The sequence below is a fragment of the Callionymus lyra genome, chromosome 5 (genome assembly GCF_982586985.1).
Source record: "Callionymus lyra chromosome 5, fCalLyr1.hap1.1, whole genome shotgun sequence".
In the NCBI taxonomy this organism is placed as follows: domain Eukaryota; kingdom Metazoa; phylum Chordata; class Actinopteri; order Syngnathiformes; family Callionymidae; genus Callionymus; species Callionymus lyra.
The window spans coordinates 7,686,950-7,712,151 of NC_141822.1; the positions used below are offsets into that span (position 1 = coordinate 7,686,950).

A 25,202-nucleotide genomic window follows, 5' to 3' on the forward strand; every position below is an offset into this window, starting at 1 on the left:
GAAATCCATGAAATGATCACAGTTTAATTTCAAACCTGCATTTGTCGTTTTACACTTTAAACAGTATGGGACACCCTGGAAAGGGGTTATTCCACATATAATACCTCACATTCATCATTCACCTCCTGCAGCTCTCCTGGACGTTCCTTGGCCCACCAAAAAAAAAACATGCTCTCTAAAGTGTCATGGGTTTGCCCCAGGGCCTCCTCCCAGTTAGAAATAATGTGAGTCCCTCGCCAGGGATTAAAGGAAAACATACAGTCAATACGGAAAGTAATTAAGGAAGTAAGTAACGGTTATTTCTCCTAGACCAAGGTCACAAAGCGCTTTAACAATCAAAAACAATACCCATTATCCTGAAAGACACTGGCAGCCAGTGAAGAGTTTTAAGGATCGGAGAAATGTGAGAATTCTGGCTGCAGAGTTTTGTATGAACTGCAGGCGAGACAGATCCTTCTAGTTTAGAAACTAAAACAAACTGTTACAATAGTATAAACGAGACACAAACACATGGATTATATGATCCAGATCATGTTGTGAAATCATTTTTCTAAATTAAGAGTTGAAAGAAGCAGTTTCTGGTCAGTATTCATTCACCCCCTTTACTTGAAACACATTTTGGTTTCAAAGGGGATTCAATTTGGTTGTTTTTTCAAAAAATCTAGACACAAAACAATGTAATAATGAAGCATGGTGAATATTTTGTTAATTAAAAAAAGAACACTAAAAATCTCACTTATACATAAGTATTTACACTTTTTGTTATAGCCCTTAAAACTGAGCTTTAATACTGTTTCCTCTGGTTGACCTTGATATGTTCCTACAACTTGACAACCTGTGGCAAATTCACATGATTGGGAGGAGCTTCCACCTGTCAATTTACTATATAATCAAACAATACTCAATAAAATATATACTTTAAAGGTCAAGAAAACACAGAGACAAACACATGAGTCTCAGAAAATCAAGGAAAAGCCCAAATAAAAGTGTCTTCAGATGTTTCTTGAAGGAGTCAGTCGATCATCAAACACAGATGTTTCTTGAAGGAGTCAGTAGATCATCAAACACAGATGTTTCTTGAAGGAGTCAGTAGATCATCAAACACAGATGTTTCTTGAAGGAGTCAGTAGATCATCAAACACAGAGATGGTACCAAAGCTTAGGAGCAACAGTCTGGAAGGATTTCTCTCCTCTGGTCCTGAAGCTTGTTCAGGAACCATCAGTAGATTCTGATCCACAGACCTCAGAGCCCGAGCTGGGGTGTAAGTCTGGATCAGATCACTGATGGAAGGTCTGACCATGAATAGATCTGAAAGTAAGAACCAGAATTTTAAAATGATCCTGAAAGAAACTGGCAGCCAGTGAAGAGTTTTAAGGATCGGAGAAATGTGAGTTCTTCTACTAGAGCAGTTCAGACAGTGCATGGCGGAGCGAAAGAATAAACAAGCCATGAAGTCCAAGGAATTGTCTGTAGAGCGCCGAGAAACTCGGGATTGTTACTCATTGGAAGGTCCCAAGAGCACAGTAGTCTCCATCATTCAGAAATTGAAGAAGTTCAAAACCAAACTGAGCCGTAGTGGGAGACAGGCCTTGGTCTTGAAGGTTACCATGAACCCTAGGACCACTCTGAGGAGAGCTCCGGCTTCACTGTGAGGAACTGAGAGAACCATAGAGAAAGACATCTATTGCTGCAACACTCCACAAATCAGGTCTTTAGAAGCCTCTTCTCAATAAAAGGCGTATGGAAAACCCTGCTCAGAGCTTCCATAAGGCACCTACAAGACTCTCAATCCATGGCGAACACGATTCTCTGGCTTCAATGAAACTCAAATAGAACTCTTTAGCATGAAAGCCAAGCGGCATGATAGGCAGCAACAACCAGGGATCATTAACTGGCTAATACCATCCCTATGGTGAGGCATGGTTGGAACGATGTTTAGCAGCAGGAGCTGGAAGACTTGTCAGGACAGAGAGAAGGATAAATGGAACAGAAACATACTTGATCAAACTAAGCTTCACCTTTCAACGGGACAACAACCCCAAGCACACAGTAAACATGACACGGTAATGGTGTGTGAACCGTCCTAGACCGGCCCAGTCAGAGTCCTGACTTGAATCCTATAGAGAATCTCTGGGAGGATCTTAAAATCTCAGTGTAGCGACACTTCCCATCCATCCTTAGAGACCAGGAGAGGATCTGCAGAGAAGAATTGGAAAAACACCCCAAAACCTGAGCGTGTGAAGCTTGTCTTTCAAACCGGATTAAGGCTGTAATTGCTGCCCATGATGCCTCATCTAAGTACTACATAAACAGTGTTAATACTTGTGTCCATGGGTTTTTACAGTGTTTTATGTTTTTCAATAATCAGGAATATGGGAAAAACAAACTTCTTCCACTACATCATTATGTAGTATTATGTGTAGTTGGATGAGAAAAAAGACAATACAATGTCAAATGATTCTGTAACAGAACAAAATGTAGTAAAGTGATTGAAATACTTTCTGTTTTGACTGTACAATGCTTTATATTTGGTATTTACAAGTATTTGCGCATTTTAAAACGCGATAAATGTTTTAATTCTTAAATTTGTATTCTCATTTTTTCCCCCCCAACATCTATAGACTAAAATGATCAGTCTTTTGTATGCAACTTTCATACAAGACCATCCACAGAGTCAACACTGAACAGATAAATCAACTTTGACTTTGGTTTAAAATATGTTTCGTTTTTTCTTCTCAAGAGACAACTGTCGATACTCAAACTTGGATGTATTCTTAAAGCTCTTCTCACTCACGTCTTGAAGAAAATTATATTTTCATCTTTTTCAAGTGGTGCTTTGTTGACCTCTAGTGGCCATTTGTGTTTACTACAACTACAACTCTAGTAGTGTTTTTTTCCTCCTCTACATCGGCGTATAATTATATCGTTGTTTTTTGTGTTTGTTTTCCCAAATCAACCTTGAAAAACTCAAACAGTTCATCTGGATTTTTTTTCCACACAATAAGTCTTAAGTGTAAAAAAAAATTAATGGGTTATTAAATTTTGAACACTTTTCGAGAACACGGCATTTTTTTTTTATTGAGATGACGGAAGGGAATAAAAATAATCAAATAAATATGAATATGGTAATGAGATCGATGCAATAATACATAAATAATGAACGTTAAAATCAAGTGCCATATGGCTAATAAATGAATAATAAAGTGATTAATAATGAAACAACTAAAATTAAAGTTGCCTCATAATGTTCTTTGACTCAAGCTAGTTATTGTGTTATATTATTAGGTCCAGTTCTGGTCCAGAACAAAAAAAACGAGAGTCTGCGCTTTTGACCTCTCGTCTGTGAGTCTCTAGCGCCATCATCAGGCGAGTGTTTGTATCGTTACAGACACGGACGAATGAACTCTCTGATGGGATGTTAGTTTTGCCTTGAGATTTGATCTTTGTGCTCAAACAATTAACTCCAAAATATCCGAGTACTTATCCAACTCTATCTATTATTTTTAAACGCCCATTATACTTGGATGTAGAATAAACATTTGCGGAAGGAACTGATGATACGAAAACTCTCTTAGAAAACAAGAATTAGTGGACACGAACCGAATCGTTCGTTTAGTTGACGTCGTTCACGTTCCACCCACGGCTGAGCCGCCTGTCCCCATAGAGACAACAGCTCTTGTCTCTCACAAGATGACGAACCACCGGCGTTTGTAAAAGCAGCATTTTCCCTCGACAGCGGCACAAAATGCGGACAATATTCCGCGCTCGCTCCCTGGATTAACGACAGACCACAGAGGGGCGGCTTCCACTCGGGGAGGCCGGAGATTTGCGTCGCCGGGGCGGGGAGGAGTCGAGCTCAAGTCACCGTGAGTAGGAGCTCCAGGCAGCAGGTTGAGCATATATGTGGACCAACGACATGGAGACGCGACCAATGCATTGTTAAAGGTGATGCTTTTTTTTTTTATATTTGCTATTTAATGTTGCGTTTTCATTGTTTATAATTAGCCTCATGTAGCATCTGTTATTAGCCTAATGAATCGTGTGTGTGTATTTAAACGTCCATGCATGAGTCGTGCATGTTATAAGAATGATGTTTTTTTCCATGAGGATGCAGGTGCTGACCAAATCCTAAAGGCCCTGGTTCCTCCAGGTCCGGTGCGGATGACGTCACGGGCTCAGCTGTTAACCGGGGGTCTGGTCTTGTGTGTGCACAGGATGGAGGTGCAGGGGGGTGCAGGGAGCACCAGGAGGAGACCGGCTCACGAGGAGGAGGACGGTGATGGAGGAGTCATGGAGGACAAGGTGGCGCCGCCGGAGCTCTACGACTCTGCCAGAGCCAAAATAGAAGCAAATCTCCGCTGGTTGTTCGCCAAGTCCTTCGGTGCAGGTAAGAGGTCTTGTGTGAAGAGGACGTGATGGATTTCAACCTCCAACGTGCTCCGGTGTGGAGGCTGGAGATCTTACTCTGGCCTGAGGGAGGCTTGATGTTTGGATGATATGAGGAGCATTAGATGTTGGTTTTTGGTCCAAAAAGACACTTGAAAACATCCGAACATCTCCATACTGCTCGTCCATCTTCAAGTCAAGTCCTTTTATAGTCAAATGTACATGTATTAAAACATACAGCATAATTTAAATTGTTGTCCTCTCTGAACCCACCATGCAAATCTAGATACAGTTGAAAGGACAACAGACATTAAATACTTAAAAGCTTAACAATTAAAGACTTAAACAGACATTAATTAAGACATTAAGAAACAAATGATCAACAGACTTAAAATAATCAACTAATAAACAGAAGAATAACCAGAATGTTGTATCGAAGGCTCGACATGAGATATTGTTCTGAAATAAACGTAAATAATTCTATATTTTAAGCCTGTTGTGAACTCTGGGAGTTTTCGCTACAAACAATCTTAAAATTTAAACATAGTTTTTAGGGGAAAATGTCAAGGCTACTATACTCAAACTTGAAAAAAGTATTTACTTTAATGTTGTATCCGGATACTCATTTTCAAAAGTAGCGATTCCATCAAATTTTCATTGTTTATTTTATTTATTAATTCTTTTGCACTACCTCAAACCTGAAACTTGTTATTATAGTTGCAGTTAATCTGGCACAAATGTTTTTTATAATACAAAATTAATTGTGTTTCTGTTCAGCTGTAATACTTTTCCTGTTAGTAAAAACATTTACTTTTAATTTAGGCTGTTTTTCATCCTAGTTGTATAGAAAATAGTATTTAAGGATTGTGTATTTTCAAGAGTATTGATTTTAATTTATAGTATCGTGACAAACCTACGTTACGCCCGAGAGGTTTCAGATTATTTTTAGGTGTGTGAGCCCCGTTCCCTACGTGACGGTTGCTAACCCCCCCGTTACTCTGAAAATACATATTTTCTCTGAAAACAATCCAAACCCTAAGGGTGACATGAGTAGAAAATGAGTGAAATTTGAACTTTGGCTGAACTATCACTTCGACAGAAACATTGTATTTTCATCACAAGGAAAAAGAATATTATCCCCCAAAACTACAAGCAAAAGTATAGATTTATTAAAGGGTGAAAGTCACAGACTACATGGTTCTCGCACATCCTTAAAAAGTCTTTTCTTGGAGCTTAAAAAATGTCTTCGTTCAAATTTTGAAATGTGTTAACCCTCGCATCGCGGCTCATTTTTCGTGACACACCAGAGTGCACAGAGTAATAACAGACTTTCAATGTGGTTGATGTAGCAACTTCAGAAAGAGGCTTTTGCTTTGAGCAACATGTTAGATTCAATGAGAGATTTTTTTTCTCCTTATGGCTGAAAGTGCAACCAGTTATGGTGCGAGGAAAGTTTTCAGATGACAAAAAAGTAATATTTATTTCATTTTAAAATAAAGGTTTGTGTAGAACCTTTGATTTGAATTGTGGATTTAAGTGGGTCGTAAATAAATCTTGGTGTTGAATTAGGGACAAACTTTCACACATTAGATTTGAAGAATTTAGTGATGAGCATTTAATAATAAAGTTTATGTGTTGTTGTTAAATAGATGTTGGACTCTATTGTGTCATCAGTGTGTGTTTGTACAAAACTCTCTTTTCATTGAAATATTGACATTACAACATTTTCTTAAGCCTCGCCCACTGAAAACACTTTGTTGTTCTGGAGATTAAATCTTGTTGACCATAACCACGCCCACCCTGCTGTGATTGGTCAAACATGGAGGTTTGTCACCACGCGTCATCAATCCCGGGAGTCTCCACCTCCAAGGGACTCATTGTATAAACAAAGCAGGGCGTGATCACAGCTGGCTGGAGGAGGAGCGAAGCCATTATTACGTCATAATGGACTCTCGTAACCTCTCGTTCGCCCAGATTTCAGACAAACTTTATAAAGTAATAAGTTGAAAACATGGTCATGATGAGTGGAAGACGTTGTGAGTAGGTGAGGAAAGTTGGAGTTACACATTAGTTGCCCTTAAATATGTCATTTGTAATGGTTAAAAAAGTCTTAAATGTAACTTATCTTAAGCTGTAGAAGCTGAAGGTAGTTGCTATCTGGGTTGCCAGATGTTATTGATAGTTTCCAGCCCCCAAAACACATCATAAAACCACTTGTAACACAATAAAAACAAACACAAAACAAACCCCATTATGCAATAATGTGGAAGACACCATAGAGAAATTTATTTGACCATAAACAGAACATAAAAAAAGCAGTTTTCGTCTCTCAATCACCTGCGGAACCATTGTCAACGCTAGGCAGTCTGTGAGACTAAATTCAGCACAGGTTGATGGTGCAAATCCTTCATGGTTACAGCAACTCGCTAAAGTGTGTTTCAACTCATCACTCCACGGCTTCAGTCCGGCAACAGAGCCGAGCCCTGAGCCGCCAAAGTCCTTTAGACACAGGTCAGCAGCCCTCTGACGGGCTCTGCTGAAACATTTGAAATGATCGCTCTACGCCGGACGAATGTGGGTTTTTGTGTCACGGGGGAGTGCGATGGTGAGGGTGGGCTGTGATCCGCGCTCAGCGTTTGTTATCAGAACCACCTCAGCTGCTAGCTTGAATCTCTGGGTTTCCTGCCTGGCAGTGGATGACTCAGATGTTTTCTCATCTAATGGATTTTCGCTTCGTATTGACTTTTAATGATGCGGAGAAGTTCATGTGGACGACTGGACACAAGAAACTCTTGTTATGGTCTCGCTCTTGAATTATTTAGTGGATCGATTATTTTGATTTATCTTCTTTATTCTTGAACTTAGTTATACTTTTCACTTCTTATTGTTCTTGTTTTTATGAAACTGAACAGAAACCTAATCTCCCGAAGGAGATCTCCAGACTTAATAAAGTCTCTCTAATATAATATTTAAGTTTATTGTAGCGACTGTCGAGGCTTCAGGGCGCTCTGCAGTTTTTATAACTGTATCTGGTGCAGAGGCTGCTGGAAACCACAGCCAACGCCAAAACATGCTCGTCATCTCCTGCCCTTTTAACCCGGAAACAAACACACACTTCCTTCGACCAAATAAATTAATCTTGGGTTATGTTATGCATTTTAAGGGGCTAGTAATCATTAATAATTGCATGTTGTTCTTCCACAACAATTCTTTGTTGCTATTTTAAAAGGGATCATCAGCTGTGATTGGTTGGCTGGGCGGCAAAGCAGCAAGGGAGCCGTTATGGTCGCCGTTACTGAGAGGGTTGTCGAGAGGGATGACAACTGATATGCAATATTGAGTTACATGTTAAAATACATGTTGTTCAATAAATGTCATGTCCATGATCTTGTTGTAATTTAATAATTGCATGTTTTTAGGATTGTGTTGTTTTTTTTATATATAAACTGTGTGTTGAAAATGTTAGGGACAGTTTGAGAAATGTTTATAAAGAGTTAAAGGAAGAATTATAAGGCCTTAACATATTAATAGTCAAATCCTAAAGTTGCTCTGAAATCTGGGCGAACGAGAGGTTACGAGAGTCCAGAGGCTTCACTTCTCCTCCACCCAGCTGTAATCACGCCCGCTTTGTTTATACAACGAGTCCCTTGGAGTTGGAGACCTCCGGGATTGATGACACATGGTGACAAACCTCATTTTTTAACCAATGACAACATAGTAGATGTGGTCATGTCAAACAGGATTTCATCTCCAGAAAAAAAGTGTTTTCGGTTGGGCAAACTTAAGATCATTTTCTAATGTCAATATTTCTTTAAAACACACACACTGATGATACAATAGAGGTCTGAGATCCATGTAATACACACTCAAATCAACACAATAGTCGCCCAGATGCGTATCAAGCTCTCGACAATATTGCTCCAGCGTGACTCAGCGAGACGTAAAGAGTTTATCTCTGACAATCGTAGAGACCGAGAACGATTGCTTTGTGTCGAGCTGACGCTGGTGTCTGCGGTGGCGTGAAGAAGCCTTTATGTTCCGCGGAGTCGTTCGATTCAGGAGGTTTCCAGACTCTCGGAAGGAAAAACCCACCGACACAGCAGGACAGTCTGTTTGTGTGAGAGTCAGCGCCGTCGGTCACATGTTTAAGTGTTTAATAGGATTTGGAGCTGACGGTCCCTCGCTTAAGACGGTGTGTTTGGACGTCTGCTGAAGTCACTTTCAATCACACCGGACCAGAACCCAGAACCTGTCAATATTTACCAGGATAGGAATGTTCATGTTCTGGCTTTAGGAATTCAACAGAATGTTGTTTAATTTGATATAAGGTTAAGTCACAGTAAAGCTCATGTTCATCTGTCTTCAGGAGTTGATCCGTCCGAGAAGACAAACAAAGCGTGCCCACCCCCCCCTCCCAGGCCAAACACACACACACACACACACACACACACACACACACACACACATACCCTGTCTCCCCCCACTGAGTTCACACATGGTGGGCTTTAACACTTGGATCAGGTGCATAATAAATAACCAAGTAATGTTTCCGATTAACAAGGAGCCCCACCCCCACCCACTAAACACACACACACACACACACACACAACTCCGACTATGATCCACTGAGCAGTGTATCCTGAGTGGATGGGACAGCAGACACCCCCCCCCACACACACACACACACACCCACCCATCCAGCCCTAACCTCTCACTACAGGCCTTGTTGGCATTTCCCATCGACATCTCCATGGCAACCGGGAGGGATGAAGGGACATTTGTGAGCAGCTGAGGCCAAAAGAAAAGAGGCTCAAAACACAAAACAAAACCAGAAAAAAAGAGAATCTTCTTTAAGTTTAACTCGCTTTATTTTATGGCTCTTGAGAGGCAAACGACGGTTAAAAAGCAATTTACGACGCTTTCAGATCCCAGTTGTGACAAAACAGTTTGTGTGGTAGAAGGAAGGAAAAGGTTTGTGTTCATCCGCGATTCAACTCTGTATGGAGGTAGATTTAAAAATAAGTTTCAGTAGATTAGATTGTTTTCTTTCGTTCTGCATTAACCGTATATCACGAGAGCAGTCGAGGCGGATCCTTTGCAGATTTTGAAGAAAGATGTACATGATGAGATTACAGAGGTGGATGTTTGCAAAGGAGGGGGTTCAGCACTTTATCGTGACTATTTCTATCAGAATTCTGGATTAAACTGGTTCTACAGTTACTGTGCAGTAGTCGAGGATGAGCATCAGAAAGACACAGATGAGAAAAGAAGTACAACTTGTTTGTTGTACAGCAAATATCGCTTCTATTCCCAATTAATTTTAGATAGTTCTCTGTTAATGCTTGTTTTAAACTAATATATTCATTTATATTGTGACTTTTATTAAGCATCTTTCCATATCCCTGTTATTACATTACATTAATTGGACTTTTTTTTAGTTTTTTCTTGGATTATTGTTGGATTAGTTCTTTGGTTTTTGATAGGTTTACAGATTGTTGACCTTTCACCCAAAGTAGATAGTTAATTTACTCTTAATTATGTTCTTGAGTTTAAGGAACAGCAGTTTTAATTCCAGGGGTCTCAATCTCAACTGGACGGGAGGTCACCAGAGGTCAATTCTTGGCTGCAGGCTGGGGGGGTGGGGGTCTTTACAGCCGTTTCTTCTAAAGGTCTTTGATGAATGTTTCCTGTATTTTATGGGAGAATCTGGTCCATTTTAGTCACATTTTATGTGTTATTGTATTCTCTAAATCGGCTACATATTAACTATATAATCGTATTTATTAACCATCTGATGTTGAACAAACGTTTAGTCCATTGCTCTGCCTGTACTCATAAAAACTTTTAAAATGAATATCATTTCACAGGCTGAAAATGGGCCACAGAACACCCATGTAGTCTCATCCAAGATCTGGATTTTCCAGTCATATAAAGTGAAATATATTCAATATTTCATGGTGGTTTAAAAAAGCTTTAAGGTGAAAACACACGAGAGAAACTAAAGAGAGTATTCAAAATGTACTCATGAGAAACATAAACATCGCTGCAATGTATTCAGAAACTTTCTCATACAAATTAAGTCGAATCAAAGCTTCAGCGCGTGGATTAGCTTCTACAAAGCAAATAAAAATAGCTTAATCTCAAGCGTGCCCACAAGATTGTTGTGTCACGACAGCTTACGAGGTCCTGTTAGCTTCTTAGCTGCTGCTCTTTGACCAGTGACTGCTCCTGTCTCACGTAGACCGTCTAAGACTCTGAAGACTTCCAGAAGATTCTCTGACGTAACTCGCTGTGTCACTGCTCAACACATGTTTCTTTTTAATTGAATTACCATGTGGATGTAAGTCGGTTACAGGACATTAATGTCATCACAGCTGATCTCCATCCCTCTTCCATCCCAGACCACATCCCGGCGGACCTGCGCGACCCCTTCTACACGGACCAGTATGAGCAGGAGCACATCAAACCCCCCATCATCCGTCTCCTGCTGGCGGGAGAGCTGTACTGCAGGGTGTGCGGGCTCATCCTGCACGCCGAGCAGGCCGCCTCGCTCCAGGGCCACCAGTCCATCCTCCAGGTCCTCTCCCGGAAAGGGATCCACGTTCTAGAGGCCGACAACTCCCCTGTGTCCGGCCTGGACCTCGGTTCGGCTCCCATTAAGATGGTGCGTAACCACGGTGACACGCGCAGAGTTGATAACAGCTTAGAACTAGGGTTGTTAGAAAACTTTTTTTTTTTCATGTTCACTGAATCGATAAAAAAAAGTTTATTTCCTTTAATGGTTTAAAGTTCAATTAAGTGTGTTTGAAATAAAATAATTGGATTTTTAAATTTACGATTAACATGTAAATATTCACAGTGTTTGTTCATTGTTGTGTTGCAATTTAACCTCCAACCGCTAGATGGCAGCAGTCATTACGTCCTCTGCAGCTAAAGAAACAATAAAATCCTGCGAGATCCTGCTGATGACTAAGGACAAGAGGATACATTGGACTCCAGCTGCTTTTAAAGCTGATGTTTGGACATATTTTGGTTTAAAAACAGACAAATTACAGCAGTTATGACTTTGTCAAGAGTCATGTGGTCTGTGAATACTACAACACCAGAGTCAAGTACTCGACAATACTATAAATATATTATATATATCCTGGCAATGACTGAGGACGAGAGGATACAGTTGAATCCAACTGCTTTTGAAGCTGATTATTGGACATATTTTGGTTTCAAAACAAATGAAAGAAGTTACGACTTCGTCAAGAGTCATATGGTCTGTAAATACTACAACACCAGAGTCAAGTACTCGACAATACTACAAATATATCACAATATATCGCAGTACAACGTATCAATGTGTTGTGATACATGTCATGTTGCCAGATTCTTGCCACTACACACCCCTATATAGAACTATTGTGATCTTAGATGAAACAAGTCTTCTGGTCCAAAAAGACTAAAAGTTATAAAACTTGTTGGTTCCTCCAGAGCTCCCACATGCACCTGATCGATGCCCTGATGATGGCCTTTACCGCCGGGATGATCAGCATAGACAAGGTGGTGTCCAGCGTCAAGCGCTTTGCAAACTTCAGTGCCTCCAAGGAGATGCCTTTTGACTTGGAAGACGCCATGGTCTTTTGGATCAACAAGGTCTGGACCACGAGTTTGGATCTCAAGTGTTCTCTTGATTTTTGTTGACCTTGATGGGGTTTTTTTTCGATTTAAAGGTCAACACAAAGATGAGGGAGATCTCGGAGAAACAGCTCAAAATGAAGCAGCATCTTCTGGATTCACCGAGTCACCAGAAGGTACAACATTTGATGATTTTATTTGAACAAAATTCTCTTCTCACCCTTCACTGTCATTGTTGTTCTCATCCGATCTGATATGTATGATGATCTGATGATGACAACTTTTTGTCGTTTGTCGCAAGAACTGCTGCTCCACTAATTCTTGTCCAAGAATTAAAAACATATTTTTACTCATTCTTTCATTTAAATATGGAAATAGGTATAACTAATAATAAAAGTCAATGAGAAAAGTAAAACAGTGGTACATTACAGAAATATAAGAATTGGTTTGAGTCCAACTGTGGTCTTTTGTTTTTTTAATTTCCATTTTTAATATAATATTGGGGGAAACAAATGTGTATGGATTTATTTTTTACATACACAAATCTACCAGTGAAAATATAAAACTAGAAAAGCACGGACTGATCATTTACAGTTTTTCTGTTTGGTTTGCTCTAAATAAATTAAACGTATCTTTTAATCTACATCATATTTCCTGAACATGTTTTGTCCATATTTTTTTTATTATTATTATGTTAATATATTTATGTAAAATAAAGCTTAAAATATGAGTTTTAGGTTATTTAAAAATATTTTGGCATTATATTCAAGCCCCCAAAGTATTTACAATTATATTGCCCTTTTTGCAAAATTATCTTTTTTACCTCTGATATAATTCTATAAAGTTCCTCTTTTAGCATTTGAAAATATTGTTGATGACTATGAGTAAATTAAGCAGCAACACCTAAATAATGAACTGGTCATAATGTTGATTGTATTTGTTTCACAATAAAAAAAAGACCCAATCTGTAGTTTTAAAAAAGTGCTTCTGGATACCCCTAGTGTTGCTATGGTGTAACTGCCATGTCGTAAATTCTCTTTTTTTTCACTATGGCCAATTTTCTGCGCCAACATCGCTTTACAAAACTCGTTTCCTGTCAGTTCAAAGTATCTCAGTACTTCATATGAAGACACTGTCTCACTGATGTCAAGCAGTTTGGTGGTCATGTGACGCACGTGACATTCCAGACAGGCCGTCTATCTAAATATCTAATGAAGATCATTGTTCAAAGAAACAACTACAACGTTCTACTACATGAATGTTTAAAATTAAAACCAATCATATAATATATATATCATATATATTTTTTTCTTAACTAATCTGGCCTCATCTTATCTTAATCTCCTCATATATTGGTCGTCTCCGTCACCTGCATCTTCTGGACTAATTCTACTTGTTGTGTGTTTCCCTTCACGTGTCTGCTGTTCTTCCTATTTGTGTCTTCCTTCCATTTTCCCGAATCTCGGACACTAGTCTCCCTCCAAATGGTACTGGAAGCTGGTACCAGTAAGTGACGCAGCAACCTCCACCGTGTGTGTCTGTGTGTGTGTTGATATTTGTTGTTGTTACAACGGCCTCGTCGATAGTCCCGCGTTCACCTTAAAGAAGGCGCAGCGACCTCTGGTGGAAATAACTGAAACAGCATGAACTGTTGTTTTCTTTTACTTAATGCCTGCTCATGCCTTTTTAATTTGTTGACACGACAAGACTTGGTTCGTCACTGGCTGCCTCACTCACCAGCCTGATGTTTTGCATGCTCTTACCCACTGCCTATTGGAGCTCGTGGAGTTCTCTGGTGAAAGTAACTGCTGTTGTCCGTTTAAATCACAACACATAAAACTCTGCAACAACGCGACAAATTCAAAGTGTTCCATCAGTTTTATCGGTCGAAAACAAGTCTTCATTAAAATTTGGATTTTGTCCGTTAATTCAGGTGCGTTATCGCAGAGACCACCTGTCGGGTCGGACTCTCCAGCATTTCCCGCTGCTGGACGACCTGCTCAAGGACGTGAGCGACGGCGGCGCTCTACTAGCTGTTGTCCATTTCTACTGTCCAGAGCTCATCAGACTGGAAGGTGTGTGTGCAGCGGTTCCTGGTTCGTCGTGAAATTATTTTGAACTTGTAACTCAAGGTTGCATATCATTTGCCTTCCCTCTCGATCCATAACAGCTCACGTAATGCTTTGCCGCCCAGTCAACCAATGACGGCTGATCATTTTTGACAAAGCAACATAGATGGATGGATGGATGGATGGATGGATGATGGATTGGATGGATGGATGAATGGATGGATGGATGGATGGATTGATGGATGGATGGATGGATGGATGGATGGATGGATGGATGGATGGATGGATGGATGGATGGATGGATGGATGATGGATGATGGATTGGATGGATGGATGGATTGGATGGATGGATGGATGGATGGATGGATGGATGGATGGATGGATGGATGGATGGATGGATGGATGGATTGGATGGATGGATGGATGGATGGATGGATGGATGGATGGAAGGATGATGGATTTGATGGATGATGGATGGATGGATTGGATGGATTGGATGGATGATCGATTTGATGGATGGATGGATGGATTGGATGGATGGATGGATGGATGGATGGATTGGATGGATGGATTGGATGGAGGGATGGATGGATGGATTGGATGGATGATTGGATGGATGGATGGATGGATGGATGGATGGATGGATGGATGGATGGATGGATGGATGGATGGATGGATGGATGGATTGGATGGATGGATTGGATGGATGGATGGATTGGATGGATGATGGATTTGATGGATGGATGGATGGATTGGATGGATGATGGATGATGGATGATGGATGGATGATGGATGATGGATGATGGATGATTGGATGGATGGATGGAATGGATGGATTGATGGATGGGATGGATGATGGATGATGGATGATGGATGATGGATGATGGATGATGGATGATGGATGATGGATGGATAGATATTCTTTTGTTTTTTATAACAGCTTTAAAAATGACAAGGGTTTTGTCAATTCTGAATGCAGCTAAACCTGGCTCAATCTAAACATGTGTTTCCTTCCTGCTTGCAGACATATGTTTGAAGGAGGTTCCGTCCATCGCAGACAGCATCTACAACATCCAGCTGCTGAGGGAGTTCTCCAACGAGTACCTGAACAAGTGTTTCTACCTGAAGCCCGAGGACGTTCTCTACTCGCCGCCGGTGCTCAGGGTGAGACGAGAGGGCAGGGAGAGAGGGGCAGAAAAGCTACTTTCTTGTTGCTAAATTAAGATTGTTTTGCTCTGAATAGTTTTTGTGTATCATTTTACATACATGCTTACGAACTGACGGCGACCTTGACTGACTCATGCCTACTAGAGTGTTGTAGACGGATCAATACTTCACAAGCGTTCCATTATCCCCACTCAATATGCACTCCTGCCACACTCCGGAACAGTATTTTTCATTCAAAGTAGCATCATGAAATACTGTACTTTATTAGATAAACTGTAATTATCAAGTAGAGTATAATTGTCTGCCAACGTTTTATATTCCAGACTAACCTGATGGTGTTCGTCGCTGAGCTCTTCTGGTGGTTCGAGGTCGTCAAGCCAGAATTTGTTCAACCCAGAGACCTTCAAGAAATACGAGATGGTAAGAATGACCGTTTTTTTTATTTATGTTGTGTTTTGTTATTGATCAGTTGCTTTTTCTTTCCCCTGAATGTTCAGTCCGGCATAGATTCGACAAGTTACGACATCAATATTATAGTTCACTGTGTGTCATGTATCTATGTTTATAGGTCAAACAAAAAGGGGAACTACTGGTGTAAAGGGGCTTTAGTGGGACATGCCAAGAAATTGTTTGTGTCCGACGAAAGGTTTAAATACTTCTCGCCGGCTCAAAATAGACTCGGTCGTAACTAAAGTTTTGCTATTCGACTGGTTGTGTTCTTGCATGTATAACCAGAGATGGTAAATGTCAGAATGAAATGAGGAAAAATTAACACGAACAACTGCTGCTGGAGTGGACTTTTAGAGAGTTGGGAAGTTAGTTTTGAGGCCAAATTAAATGTACTAAATGTGTTTATCAGGTTATATAAGAGTCTTATTGTTATATCGTTCTGTATTTATTCTAAGAGGTTTAATCTTCACCAAACACTCCCTTTAACCCTCCTGTTATCTCAGGGTCAAGCTGACCCGATGGTCCGAAAACAAATGTGTTTGGCCTCAAAATCAAGATCATAGTGTTCATGTTGTGACTTATGAAGATTATAGTGTTTGAACCAAGGAATATAGATAATGAATGATACTTCCAGAAACCCAAATATTAACTGTGAAAAAAGGAGAATTTGATTTGATGGAAGCCTTTTAGTGTTTATCCCTTGTGTATCTCAGGGTAAAGGATACCCGGAGGCCCGAAAACAAATGTGTTTGTGGTATTCCTTGTGTTGCCTCAGGGTCAAGGTGAAAGACCACCACAACTGCATATGTATTTCTTCGTTCGCCTTGAGACAACACAAGAGTTCAACACTAAAAGGCATCCATCAAATCAAATTCCCCTTTTTTCACAGAAATATTTCGTTTTTTGGATGTAAAATTCATTATTTGTCTCATCAGTGATCTTGATTCCTAGGCCAGATACAATTACATGGCAGACAAGATTTGGTGCTTTATGCTATCGCTTTACCCGTTCAGACTTTTATTTCCAATCAAAGGTGCGACAGTCACTTTGATCAATAGAACGCATGTGGCTTGGGACTCTGTTTACAGTTTTTAACCCTTTATGTGAAGGTGAGGTGTTTAATACGACGGCTGGAAGGGAAGTCAACAAAAAATACGACACAGTAGCTGGTCCTGAGGCAGAAGAGGCGAGTTGTTAGATGAGCCTCAGGATCAGGAAGGAATCAGGGCTAATGGTTGAGAGTTGGCAAGTGGCCCAGAATGACTTCATAAAAGGATTGCTGAGGTAAATGGTGACAGCAGGAAGAAGTCAGACTGATTAGGGAAAGCCAGGAGGACAAGATCAGATCTTAACTTGATCGACATGTTATTGGATTAATAATAAATCTCTAAGAATCGAATGAAATCTTCAGATAAAACAAGTTCACATCATTATTCTTGAACCGTCCATGTGCCTTTAAGGTGTATAGATCTGACACCTGCTATCAGACCTAATCTCAAATCATCTTCACGTCATATTTCCAGTGAGACTTCTACTCCAGCCGAAGAGCTCTCGAGTCCAGGTTCCCATCTCCAACATCTCCAAACGTAGCCTCATGACGTGTTCGAACTCCGCTGACATCTTGACAACACCTAATGGCCCTGAACCCAGGTAATTTAACACCACATTTATTAGAAGGCATTTGTTTTTTAACATGATTTTAAAAAGCCAAAACATGTTACATGTGCTGTTGTTTCATCCTAGTACAACTCCAAAGGCATCAAGATCGTCTTCTCACTCTTTGTTGCCCACGAGACAGAGACAACATAAAGGTTTCGAGGAGGATGCTTCAGGTAAAAATGTAATTTGGATGGAATTATATATATAAATACAGTGGTCCCATAACACAGTTATCTCCCGGGTTCTCGCTCTTTTGCTGTTTTTTGGGGGTTTTTCACACGTTGGAACATCAACGGTTATTTTCTTTGTTGACACTGTTAAAAACGTGTTATTTATTTAAACAGCAGATGGGGGGCAGCAAGTATCGCATCCATCTTACTTATGGTGCTAACAAAACAGTGAACTCCCATAATACCTTTCTACACACTGCTCCATTTTCGTGACGGTCGGCTGGGCGGCAGAGCATTATGGGAGCTGTTCAATCACCATTACTGAGGGGGTTGTTAAGAGGGATGGCACCTCGTATGCAATGTTGAGTTCAATTCATTGTTGATAAATAAATTATGTCAATTTAAACCATGTCCATTTTCCATCTACTTCTCATAATTTATTATAACAAAATATGTATGGGTGAACTGTGTGAAAGCTGTAAATGACGGTTTATAAAGCGTGATTATGAGGCTTCAAAATGTATTAGAATAATAAATAAATGAAACAGTTAATAGCACAGTAAATAAGGGACCACTATGTATATTTATATATATATCATATTTGAACTCATGTTAAAATACTTTCTAGGAAGGCAGTTATTATTTCTATTCAACAACTGTTTCCCCTGATCATTCCTCAGATATGACAAGCCTTCTAAAACATATGGATGTGCAGCATCCAGGTTCCTCTATGGTTTTGCCTGAGAGAAGACCCAGGTTTGTAGATAAACCATTAAATAATTGAACCGAAGTTGCTTCCTAAAAACATTTTATTTTCTTCGTATCCAGGCCGCTGTCACAGCCCGTGCCCTACGCTCTGCACTACCCTCTGAACGAGGATCCGGACAACATCAGCCTCGCCCGCTCCATTAGCAAAGACAGCCTGGCCTCCAACATGATGACGCCAAATCACAGACGGGGATCTGGAATCCATCCGCACAGACTGAGTGGACAAAGCCTGCTGAGTCACATGCGAATAGAAGATGAGGAAGAGGAAATAGAGGAGGAGGAACTGGTCGCTGTGATCCATCCCCCCGTGTTTCCCAGGTGTGGACCTAAAAGTAGTTTGGAACAGAATGAGGTGAAAGTCCAGAGTCAATCGTCGTCTGAACCTCGACGCCTTGACCTGAGCTCTTTCACTCCGGACCTGCAGGCAGATAGTTACTATCTGGAGCCTTTAATGCCTGCCAACCCCAAACCAGCCAAAGAGAAGAGTATCAGTCTTAACAAACAAGAAGAAAGTGGGGAGAGTTGCTTCAGAGCCTCGCTAGCTGCCAAAAAACACCTCTTCCATGGGAAGTACGTTCCAGAATGCAGTAAAAGTACATTCCTATCCATGTCCGGTGTGGACTCGATCCCGAACTCTCCTCGTCCACCTACTGAAGGCTCGCCCAGCACCACAGCGTCTGAGCAGAAACAGTCCCAAGGCTTCTTTCTCCATTTGTCCGGTGACTGCCAAAGTAACGTGTCCACTGAGATGGAGCACGACTCGGACTCGGACACGGCAGAGTTCGAGGACGACGACGACAGCGACGAACTCACTAAAGAGATTGTAAGAAGCGACCGGTGTTTTGGGGGGAGAGAGATGTTTGAATTCGCAGAGGGTGAATCCTTCAAGCTAAGAGAAGATACAAAGGTGAGTGAGCGCGACGATAAGGAAGGTCTCAGCGGGCGATCTAGTCCTTGCCTTAGCACGGCATCTTTTGCCAGCAGCTGCAGCGCCTCTGGTAGCGTTAAGATGACCAGCTTTGCTGAGAAAAAGCTGCACAAACTCGGCCTCCGAGAAGGACTCTCCAGCACAAGCAGCTCTCAGAAGACCACACCAGACGGATCAGAGTTCACCCCCTGGCAAGTCAGGAGTGACGGCAGCCCCGCGTGGGCGAAGGAGATGGGACCTTTGTTGGCCAAGAATGTACTTGTCAGTCCATCAGTAGTGCCTTCAGAGCTCTTGCAGCTTCACATGCAACTAGAGGAGCAAAGACGAGCTATTGAATTCCAGAAGAAGAAGATGGAGACTCTGTCGGCACGGCAGCGACTCAAACTGGGAAAAGCCGCTTTCCTGAACATCGTGAAGAAGAGCGGCGGGAAGTGTGACACCCTTCCTCTGCCTTTAAAGCACAGCTCGTCCACAGAGCTCACCAAGGCTGAGATGGAAAAACTGAAGACCCTCTCGTGCAGGGACGACTCCTGTCTGGAGACTCTGAAGGTCCAAGCAAACGAGGAGGGAAAAGATGTTCAAAATAGGGTGAACACGGCATCCCAGGAGCCTGGATCTGAGTTCAACGAATGTTCTCGCTCCATCGACCTTCTCAACGAGGCCATTACTTCGATCCAGCAGCAGATGATGCAGCTCACCTTGAAGCAGAACCTGCTGATGAAGCAGAATGTAAGCTCTCCTCCAGAATGTGGACAATCACAACCCACCGTGTCAGCACAAACAACATCCCCTACCTCAGACTCCAACAGGTCGTTCGCTGTGCACTTCGTTGACATCGGTGGTGGAAACACCACTCCTGCCCGCCGGCCTCCCAAACTGAGCTCCAGCCAACGCAACAAAGAGAGGAAGTCGAAGATGGACACGCCGACTAAATCATGTAACGACAATCCGGAAGAAGCAGTCGTCGCTGAGAAGTCGGAGAGAATCGTTCAACGAAAATCGACCTTCAGAGTCCATCACGAACCGGATCCAGTGGATGAAATCGAACAATCAAACTTCTCAGTGACTCCCAGACAGACGACAGAACATGAAGAAAATACAAACCCCTCAGGGATGGACACTGTGGTTGGAGACGAAGCTACCAGGATCAAAGCCCATTTGATCGAAGTCGGCCTATCGGAGCTGAAGGAGTCGGCGGAGGAGGGTTCGACCGACGCCACTGTGAGCTCTGTGGATGGCGAGCAGAAGAATGCACTCGGCTTCTTCTTTAAGGTAAGATTGGAGTTGTTTTTGTTTGCCTGAACACATTTTTTGCTTTTATTAGTTGTTTGTTTTACCATTTTTTCTTCTTGTATGGTTGACAGAAATCAGGTGAATACGTAGGTATATACCTCGCAGACAATATGTCCTATTCATGGCAGAAAACTATTGATAACTATATGTTCCACTTTTGGATTAGGTGATACAATTTTCTACAAATCATCTATGATGGACATAAAATGAGGTTCATATATGTTTCTATTGTGAGGCTTTATTGTCAAGAAAAGGTCCCGATAATTTTATAAACATTCTCAGCTTTCCAAGACTTAAAACAAAAAAATCAAATTTCTTCCAGGAACGGTGTGTAAGCAATTTCAACAGATCTCTAAGACTATTAAGAGAAACTCAACCTTTTTTGCTCTCTCTTTACAAACTAGTTATCGTCACAGAATAGTCATATTACTTATATTTTCATCATAATGTTCATCGACAAACTCAACACTACCTGTAAAGATTCATGATTTAACCCTTGCATTATCGCTGGGTCGTGGCTACCGGGTCACCTTGACCCAGAGACCGCACAAGGGTTAAGTTAATTATTTCAGATCAGAATCTGCAATTTGAACATTTATGAATCCTCAGTAAAATAACCTGCACTTTTGTTATGTTAGCCTAGAAGCTACATGAGCTATTAAGCCCTTTATCAACTTTGATCGGTTTAACAACTAACAATTCTATATAAAATCTCAACATTTCCAGACAAATCGGTGCAGTGTTCTCATACATGAAATCCGTGTCTGTCTTGACAAAGAAAGAGCCAGGAGATCAAACTCTAGATCAGGGAAAACCACTTTTGACACTCCAAACTACTCCACGGTCCCTGTGTGAACCATCAATTTGATGCATACTTCTAAGTAACTTAATAAACATATAATGATGGATTATCAATGATGTTCCTCTCATTCAGCAATCACCTAATTCTTTCTTCAAAAATGAAACATTATTCTAACCGTTTAATATTGCCTCTCTCTGTGTCAAGGACGATGAGAAGGCTGAGGACGAAATGGCCAAACGACGGGCGGCTTTTCTCCTCAAGCGGCAGCGAAAAGCCGAAGAGGCGAGACTTCGCAAACTGCAAAACGAAGGCGAGACTGAGCTCAAGCGTGACGAGGCCAGGTACCTTCAGACGCACACGATTCTGACATGTTTCGTGGACTGTGTTCGTAACTATCACCTCTCGTGAAAGACGGAAAGCAGAAGAGGATCGTATCCGTAAAGAGGAAGAGAAAGCCCGACGAGAGCTTATAAAGCAGGAGTACCTGAGAAGGAAGCAGGAGGCGCTGCTGGAGGAACAGGGTCTGGTCAAGCCTCGGCCGCGGGTCAAGTCTCGCAGGAGTCGGCCCAAGTCCCTGCACCGCGAACCGTCGACCCGCCTGGCCAAAGGATCCACGACACGTAAGACCAACCGTTCAATCCTCAAGCTGTCGCTGTGATCACGCGTTTGTCTCGATGACTTCATCACTCTCGTGCCTTGAGTGTGTACATGTCTGTCGCGCAGGGGATTCTCTGAAGGTTTCCATGTTGATCAAAGCCCAGGGTTCAGCCGAGAGCAGCAGGGAAGGTGAACCTGCAAGCCTGATCTGCATGCTGATCCCAATGAAAACCTTTTTATTTTCTTGTTCTCCGGATTGTTTGGTTTTGATAAGATTAATCCTAACATGATTGTTAGTTTGCCTGCTTGTCATGTTGTATATTTCACAAATCCCTGTTGTTCTATTTTGAAGTTTCAATGATTCAAAAGTTGTATTTTCTTTCTGACTCACAGCCGAACTGAGCTGCAGTCTTCGAGGATCGACGTTGTCTTTGGCGACGGAGACGGACAGCGTGATATCTGGAGGTGCAGAGTCTCAGAGGTGAGTTCTCCTGAGCGTCAGGGGGGGAAGGAACCAGAGAAAGATGTTTGACACGCTTGTCTTTCAGAGCTGAATCCGTCTGTTCCATGGAGTCTTTCCCGGTACTGAGCCGAGCGTCCAGCAGGAACATGGAAAGAGACTGGGAGTGCGGATCTTTCACGTCCTCCATCCCTTCCATGGAGTACAATGGTGAGGTTACCCCTTTGTTGATGGGTTTCTAAAGCACATTTACACTTGAGTCAAGGTTAATTCCATCTAGAAAATTAAAACATCATCTGAAACCTTCCAATTAACATTAACAAATACCTAATTAAATATTTTTACGTTAAACCTCCAGCATCTAGATCAGTCCTAACATCATCTACAGTTAAAGAAACAAGAAACATCTTAAGACGTTTTTATTTGTTCAGGCTTTTCCTTGATTTTCTGGAACTCTTGTTGTGTTTTTTCTTGATCTTTAAAGTATATACTTTATTGAATATTGTTTTGATTGTTTAGGCGTTTTGTGATCATGGTCTGAAAAAGCTCTATATAAATAAAAATTACTTACTTACTTACTTCAGCAAGATTCTGGCGATGACTGAGGACGAGAGGATACGGTCGACTCCAGCACCTTTTAAAGCTGCTTTCAAAACAAATGAAAGCAGTTGCAACTTCGTCTGTAAATTCTACAACACCAGAGTCAAGTACTCGGCAATACTACAAATCCTACAGTATCACTATTTATTGTATCATTGTCCCTGTATCGTGGTACATATTGTATTTCTACTGTCATTTTGGTGGTAACAGTATGAACTGCGAAACCCCAGACTAGTTTCTCCTGAACATGCATCAAGATTTATAAATGCTTAAAAATGACATTTGCATGAACCGATGCTAAAAATCCAACCAAACACATGCAACTGCTATGATGAGTTCACTGAGAGGAAGCAAGACAAAGAGAGAAAAGTGTTGGGAAGATTAGTTGGAGCCGGAGTCAAAAAAGGGTTTACAAGTTTGGATCATGTGCCTCAGAAAATTGGAGGAAAGAGGAGAATGTAATATAATAAGATGAGATAAATAATGTATTTTTTAACTATTTCCCTTGAACATAAAACTGGCAAACTGCCTTGATCTTTGGCTACTCAAGTTTCCAGTTGTACCTAAACACACCACCTGTTAAATGTAACATTCCGTTTCAACCTGGCCGTTTGCACCTGTTACTGAGTAGCTTGTAGCTAGTAATGAGTAGATGAACCGGTCTCTGACACCTGGACAACAAACAAAACTATAAAAGAAGTGAATGTAAAATTTGAAATGCATAATTTCAGCAAAATCCTATTATATTGTTACTGTTTTTCCTCAGGTTATTGTTGAATAACACAATTAAAGTGTTGTTATCTTGGAAAGGAGTACAATTGCACTAATTCATTGCACAGTTTTTAAAAAGTCTGACAGCTCTAACGTCTAAATGTGGTTGTTGTCGTACTGATATCAAGTCATGCAGTGGATTATTATTGTCCCTCTCTTCGTAAAAGGACTGGATTATGGCGCTCAATAGACGTAGCTCTATCACATATACAATGAAATGACGCATAAAATGTGTCAGTCTTTTAGGTCTAACATAGTATTCAAGCTTAGTTTGTAGCTTGTATTTCACTTTTTTTTAAATCTTGGATAAAGGACCCAAACTGTTCAAGGAACCGAGCTCCAAGTCCAACAAGCCCATCATCATCAACGCCATTGCTCACTGCTGTCTGGCTGGAAAAGTCAACGAAGCCCAAAAAAATGTCGTGCTTGAGGTGAGTTTTCTTTTTTAAAGTGATTGTTTGACGAACAAACGTAACAACTGGAAACTCTCCATCCACAGGAGTTGGAAAAGTGCGACTCCAACCACCTGATCGTCCTCTTCCGAGACGGCGGCTGCCAGTACCGCGCCATCTACTCCTTCTCGCCCGACACGGAGGAGATCGTCAAGTTCACCGGCACCGGGCCCAGAGTCATCGTCCGCAAGATGATCGACAGACTCTACAAGTACAGCTCGGACCGCAAGCAGTTCAACGTCATCCCCGCCAAGAGCGTGTCGGTCAGCGTGGACGCCCTGACCATCCACAACCAACTGTGGCAGATCAAGAGACCGGGCAGCGCTCGCAAGAAGTCTGAGAGCGGACACTGACGGTCGAGGCGCTATATCGGGCAGGACCCGATAAGTTATTTGGGCGAGAGCTCGGAACGTCTAGCTTGCACTATTGAACTCACGTGGGATCGTAATGTAGCACGGACATGAAGACTAACCGTCCCACGGCAAACGTTCGCTAAAACCTACGGCTGTGATCAACACACGCTCCGCGCAGACTTCGTTTCCGTCAGTATTTCCCGCTTTCAGAAGGTTTTTTTTAATTTATTTATACACTTGTTTGATAGTGAAATGTCCAGTCGTGAATTCAATATAGTGTGAATGAAACTGTGCGAGTGAATGTGCTCTTCATTATGCTTTCGAATACAATACCAGAGACACATTTTGGGTTTTTTATATACATTTCGTGATAAAAAATATAGGACCACCCATTTTTTAGGGGGTGAATCTGTATGTTTTTGGTTGTTTTATTCAACACTAACCTACTTTTTCTCTGCTCTCTAAGACGGTCTGTGCTGTGTCTCAAATCACATACTAGCGTATTCAAAGTTAGTATTTTTAGTGCGTCTCAATTCTTAGTATGCAAAATTTAGTGCGCCATGCACACTAAGTTGGCGTACTAACACGCCCACAAAACTGAGTATGGCTGGATGGACACTATCTACCATAAACAGCCGCCATCTTAATGA

At 41.4% G+C, this 25,202-nt stretch overlaps 1 protein-coding gene across 4 annotated transcripts; it reads left to right on the forward strand.

Annotated features, from left to right (window-relative positions):
- The first annotated feature begins 3,698 nt into the window (after nucleotides 1–3,698).
- On the forward strand, nucleotides 3,699–25,202 carry LOC148079203 (calmodulin-regulated spectrin-associated protein 1-B-like). 4 transcript variants are annotated; one of them, XM_087790658.1, is made up of 20 exons: nucleotides 3,699–3,946; nucleotides 4,216–4,388; nucleotides 10,789–11,051; nucleotides 11,870–12,031; nucleotides 12,109–12,189; nucleotides 13,487–13,519; nucleotides 13,947–14,088; nucleotides 15,107–15,246; nucleotides 15,573–15,669; nucleotides 17,223–17,349; nucleotides 17,443–17,531; nucleotides 18,209–18,284; nucleotides 18,357–20,496; nucleotides 21,524–21,660; nucleotides 21,731–21,939; nucleotides 22,043–22,105; nucleotides 22,310–22,397; nucleotides 22,465–22,586; nucleotides 24,060–24,178; nucleotides 24,247–25,202. In XM_087790658.1, the coding sequence occupies exons 2-20, from the start codon at nucleotides 4,217–4,219 to the stop codon at nucleotides 24,550–24,552; spliced, it is 4,566 nt and encodes a 1,521-aa protein (XP_087646784.1). In that variant the 5' UTR covers nucleotides 3,699–3,946; nucleotide 4,216; the 3' UTR covers nucleotides 24,553–25,202. The 4 variants fall into 4 exon arrangements, with proteins under 4 accessions (XP_087646784.1, XP_087646786.1, XP_087646785.1 ...); XM_087790660.1 differs by lacking the exon at nucleotides 22,043–22,105 and having other exon boundaries at nucleotides 24,247–25,201; XM_087790659.1 differs by lacking the exon at nucleotides 13,487–13,519 and having other exon boundaries at nucleotides 24,247–25,201.